Here is a 5,984-nt window from a genome sequence, read left to right on the forward strand (position 1 = left end):
AATAATGTTATATAATGTTATCTTAATGGTATTAGATACCTGCGCTAGATAGTATTACAGCCGCAGTAGATAGAACTTCGGACTATGGATTTCGGATTTATAAATAAAGCATAAATAAGCTTAGTGGGGCTTACTAGTGTAGGACTTTATTGTAAATATAATATTGTTGTCAGTTTTTCACGGTACGCATAGGATAGACGTCGCCATTATATCGTCATATTATTTTTGTATGTTAAAATATTCGTAAAACATTGTGTTAATTTTCTTTATTAATAAAATTCAATATGGATGAACTTGAAATGGAAAACAAATTTAACAACATTATATCTGATATAATTAAAAAAAAACGTAGTGATAATAACTCCTTTCTAACCATTGATGAGTACAATATTCGTATTGAACAATTAAAGCATTCAAAATTTGTGTTGAAAACGCCAGGAGAAAAAAAGTCTATGAAAGATTACCGAATGGTACGTAAATATGATATTTTAACAATAAATAATAAAGAGCGTCTTATTAAACCTGTAAATGACGATACTATACTGTATTACGTTACAATTGACGAGTTGTTCAATATTTTGCATTCGACTCATTCTACTATTGGCCATGGCGGAAGATGTAGAATGGATTCTGAGTTAAAATCAAAATATTGCAATATTACGAACGAAACTATTATGGCATATTTAAATTTATGCACACATTGCCAAAAAAAGTCATCGAATCCTAAAAGAGGCTTAGTTTCGAAACCTATTTTACATTCCACCTTCAATTCAAGAGCTCAAATCGATTTAATTGATATGCAATCACAAAATATTAATGGATTCCGCTTCATTTTAAATTACCAAGACCATCTTACGAAATTCGTGTTACTTAGAGCTTTATCGAGTAAACGTGCGGAAGAGATCGCACACAATATGTTGGATATTTATACAACTTTCGGAGCACCGGCCATTCTACATTCAGACAATGGCCGAGAATTTGTCAATTCAATAATTAATGAGCTTCATTCCATGTGGCCAGATGTAAAAATAGTACATGGCAAACCTAGACACAGCCAAAGCCAAGGGTCTGTAGAGAGAGCTAACCGCGACGTCGAAGACATGCTAGCAACATGGATGGCACAAAATAAAAGCAAAGATTGGCCTTCGGGGTTAAAGTTTATACAATTTCAAAAAAACCGTGCATTGCATTCAGGTATAAATATTATTTTGTAATATATTATATTAAATATTTAATATTGTTAAATAATATTTTTTTCTATCAAATTCAATATTAAAGGCATTGGAAGGTCTCATTACGAGGCAATGTTTGGTTGCAAAGCAAGAGTTGGATTAGCATCAGTTGGCATTCCAATAAAAGAAATTTGTAATTTAAATACGGAAGCGGATATTGAAAAAATAATGATACAGCCCGAAAACAATGAGGATAATGAGATCAAAGACGATAACATTGAAAACAATGAAATCAGGGACGAGAAATGTCTTGGTATGTTAATTTTTTTTAAATTTTAAATCTTTTATCATAAAACACTTATTATTTCAAAAAAATATTCATGTTTTTGAAAACATTTTTTTACAGTAGTTTTGAGTTGTTAAAAAACAACGTTTTTATTAAAAAATTATATTTTTAAATATTTTTTATCCTTATATTTTTTTAAGATTTTTACTTTTTTGAATGACAACATAGACTTTTAGTTTCATATTCCAAAGCAGAATAATTTTCTGAGTATTTTGATACATAGAAATCAAATTTAGGACAAGTAGTTTATGAGTTAAACGTAAAAAATATAAGGATAAAAATATTTAATTTTTAAATATTACGTTTTATTTTAGTTAACAAACGTCAAGAAAATATTACAAATGAAAGAAATAATTCAATTCAATGTTTAAAAAAGCAAGCTGAAAGGATGATGACCCAATCAAACAATAAATATCAAGAGTTGGAAGTTGGAACAACTGTTCGTATTTCCATACCTGACGTAGACAGAGCCCGTGGATCCCCTCGTAATTTATTAGCAGTTATTGCTAATGTTGACAACGGCTTTTATAAATTATGTAAGTAAAATAAAATACAAAATTGAAATGTATAGGTATTATAATGTATTTATATTTTAATTAGGTACCGAAAATGGTTTTCTTAAACACAAGTATACGAGATCTCAACTTGTGCCATGCAAAGAAATTTCGCTTGATCTCAAAACCCTGCTTGAATCATCTAAAGATAAAGAGATAACACTTCGAGAAGCAGCAGGATGTAGTAGTCTTATGGGCACACAAGGCTATCAAAGATGTCACTGTAAAATGAAGTGCAAAACCAATAAATGCACCTGTCGAGTGGTTGGGAAATTATGCAATTCTAAATGTCATAGCTCATTATCATGTGAAAATAAATAATAATAATGTAACAGTTTAAATACAAATAACATGATTAACTAATATTGTTTGAAATTATCGTAAATCCTTAGTAATTAACGTTATAAACCTTGTAAAATATTCAATAATATCCAATAACGTTAATTGCTAGTTAATAACGTTAATATAAATTTAACATCATTTACTGTAACATAATCATGATAGAAGTAAGAAATGTAGATTTTCGGAGAAAAATGTATTTCAGATTGGTTTAATGATTCATGATCAATGTCATGGAATAAACAATAATATTTGTTCATCTTAACTTAGCTGCCAGAGTCCAATAAACTCTGAAACTCATTGAGGCGTCTTTCAGCTGGTTAGGTTAGGTTATACTACCTGCAATCTACTCTTCTACAACTATATTTTTGATTTATTTCAGTGTTGGTCCCAAGTAGATGTAATTTACATTGACTTCAAGAAAACTTTTGACTCGGTGAGCCATAAAACGCTTATCCAAATTATTAATGAGTCTGGGTTTGGTGAACCTCTTCTGCCTTGGCTTAAGTCCTATCTCAATAATAGAAATCAATGAGTTAAGGTGTTTGCCGTTTGGTGTTAAGTCTAAAACTCTTCTCTGCACTATCTGATGTTCTTCTAGGGGGCCATCTCTCACTTTTATTTTTATTTATCAACAGTATCTAGAGTGTTTCGCTCTACTGTTGTATTCTTTATTTTGCTGATGACATCAAACTATTTATGCGAGTACACACTATCTAAGATTGCCTTAAGCTACAATTATCTTCTAAAAAAAATTAAAAATAAATGTAACCCTATTATATACCCCATCTTTGTAGCTAACCATCACAAATCAGAACTTTCTTGAAACTAATTGCCTTTGTTGTCGTTTTTTTTTTAGATCAATAAAAAAATATAAAATAATATATTTATTGATATAGGTTCAACATGATGGCTATATATTTATATCTGCGCCATAAAATAAATTATTCATATGTAAATGATTGAATTGTAATTGCACAACATTAGGTATTTTTATGATTACAACTGTATTTTGAATAATTAAGAACTTAAACCAGTTATAATAATTGTGTGTTATATCTTCGCCCATTTTGGTACAAGATAGAAGTGGTATATCAACACATTCAACTATTCAATAACAGTTTTTGAAAATACATCACTTACTGGTTATGAGTAAACAACAATTTTTTGATTTGTCATCTGGTCATTCGATATGAAGAGAAAGTAAAAATATAAAAATATAAATAAAATCAACTTACGCATCATGTCTGAAAGTAAAAAATATAATATATTAAAGTTAAAAATAATGCAACTAGATACTATATAAAATATTTTACAGTGGTGTTCAGCATGATGGGTTCTTTGGATTTTTCTACTGTTAATGAAAATGTAGGAATTCTTATGTGTGGTTACAAAAAATATTGACTAATGATAATATTAGGTATACTCTGTACATATTAATTTTGAGTAAATATTTAAAAATATCATTCTTGTTTTGCGTATTTTGCATTTGAACAGTAATTAATTTTTAGCTTATGAAATCCACTTTAAGTTATATTCTATATATATATAAAATATAAAAATAACAGTGATTTAAAATTTCATTTTGTACGAGACATTTTTGGAAAACATTTTGGATACTTAAATAAAGACTTAACAAACAACACCTACTTAAATGATTCTGATCTTCAATTTTATATTTATCTACACACGTGTAACCACTATTGAAGCTTATGGACGAAATAATTAATATTACCTATACATAACATATTTATCTCGAAATCTCGCAATGAATAATATAATAGATTTCAATACAATAAAATAAAATAAAAATATACGTACCAGCATCAGCTAGAGAAAATGATGTTAACAATTATTAAAAATTCATTAATAATATCTATGAACAACTTAATTCAACATTTTGAATAGAGTTACATTTATTTTAAAAATGAATAATTAATAGCATTTTTTAAATATGCTGCATGTAAAAAAAAGTGTAAGTCATTGACATACGAGGATGTAAAATCTGCGTTGTTAGTCGCTATAGGTTATTTCTATTATATAATTTGAAAATAAACATACTTGAAATAAATACAAAATAAGGGGATACGATTTTATTGTCACGATTGGAAATTAAATTATAAAAAAGATAATGACAAAAATACAACGGTCAACGCGAAGGTATGATAATTTTAATTTAATATAAGTATCCAGATTTGTATTATTTGACAATTATTATGAAAATAACAGTTATTATATGAGCCTTGTATCAAATAAAGTAATAATTTATTAATTCGTCATACAAATAAATAAAAAACAAATTAAATACATACGTTTAAAATAACCTGAATAAAAAGAACAAACGACGCAAGGTTGAATTGTATATTAAAGTAAATGAGTAAATCATAATTAGTATTTTATGAAAAAAAAATAAAGACATTTAAGTAATTTTTATCATCAACAGAACGTTAGAAATAATATTTAGTTGTCAACAAAATAAACATTTACAATTTAGAAAAACAAAAATATATGATACCTATAAAGATTATGATCTGATTGGTATTGATATCAATAAATATGATGAATTGGCAAATAAATTACTATTAATTATTACTTATCAGCATCATGTTACAAACATGATAAGTATACTTCTATATATAGTCACAGGTATCTAGAATAAACTAGATTGTTAACTGTGATACAGCGCCTGCGTAATTGATTGAAGCTACCGACCGCCAATTTAATCGAGGCTAATGTTCGTTATCACTTGTGTTTATTTGCCCCTTTTTAAATGGTGGATGGTAGCTTCAAGTATTCTCATTATTGTTCTGTGGTATTATCACGGACTAAGATATTATGAACTGGTATCCATAGATAATATATACTAAAAATTATATGACTTACTTGTTGACCTACAAAGCTTTCTCAAGATCACATAGAAACAACAATTAGTGCAATCCGTAGCAGAGGTGGTCATAATAACAATCAGACTTGTAGACAATTTGCAGCTGCTTGCAACCGTATATTAGTGTAATAGTGCATAACCATAATATAGTTGGTTCAATTTATGGTGATTGCACTATTTTGGATGGTACAAAATATTTAAATGTAACTACATCCAATAACCAATCCAATATTTTACAAAATAATGATAATTTAACGAATCATCATTATTTAGCGGATCATGATTATTTTGACATAGTTGACGTTGGAAATTTTATAGAAAATATTAGTTATTATAGCTGGATTCGTAGCTCAATCAATAGCTAAAAAAATTGAATGTATAAATTGCCTCTATATGCTAATAGCTGATAAAAGTTCAAAATCACATTACACAAGACTATTTGATTAAAAAAAATTGAGCTACGTTGACAAATCCAGGGGAAACTGTACAAAAAATATGTTTAGAAGCCGAAAGAGTGTTCAGAAGTTACCCAATCAATACTGATTATAAACAACATTCGGTATTTCTATGGAATAAAATTAAATATAGAATATTATTTAATGCAAATAGCTACGAAGAAAATTATTCCGTTTTAAATACTCATAGAGACCAATTGACAAATTTATTAATATATAAATACTTTGACATCA

General features: G+C 27.7%; 1 protein-coding gene across 1 annotated transcript; it reads left to right on the forward strand.

Moving 5' to 3' along the window:
• The first annotated feature begins 354 nt into the window (after window positions 1-354).
• LOC111037159 (KRAB-A domain-containing protein 2-like) lies at window positions 355-2,489 on the forward strand. Its single transcript, XM_022319541.1, has 4 exons — window positions 355-1,194; window positions 1,279-1,485; window positions 1,833-2,054; window positions 2,119-2,489. The coding sequence occupies exons 1-4, from the start codon at window positions 453-455 to the stop codon at window positions 2,391-2,393; spliced, it is 1,446 nt and encodes a 481-aa protein (XP_022175233.1). The 5' UTR covers window positions 355-452; the 3' UTR covers window positions 2,394-2,489.
• Window positions 2,490-5,984: the final 3,495 nt, after the last annotated feature.

This window comes from Myzus persicae, unplaced genomic scaffold (genome assembly GCF_001856785.1).
Source record: "Myzus persicae strain clone G006 unplaced genomic scaffold, MPER_G0061.0, whole genome shotgun sequence".
Taxonomy (NCBI): Eukaryota; Metazoa; Arthropoda; class Insecta; order Hemiptera; family Aphididae; genus Myzus; species Myzus persicae.

Bases quoted from the DNA above. Each gene is read 5' to 3' on its own strand.
- LOC111037159 (XM_022319541.1), top strand. From the start codon at position 453: ATGAAAGATTACCGAATGGTACGTAAATATGATATTTTAACAATAAAT. The intron at 1,195-1,278 runs GTATAAATATTA...TCAATATTAAAG, and splicing joins AAACCGTGCATTGCATTCAG to GCATTGGAAGGTCTCATTAC. The intron at 1,486-1,832 runs GTATGTTAATTT...GTTTTATTTTAG, and splicing joins CAGGGACGAGAAATGTCTTG to TTAACAAACGTCAAGAAAAT.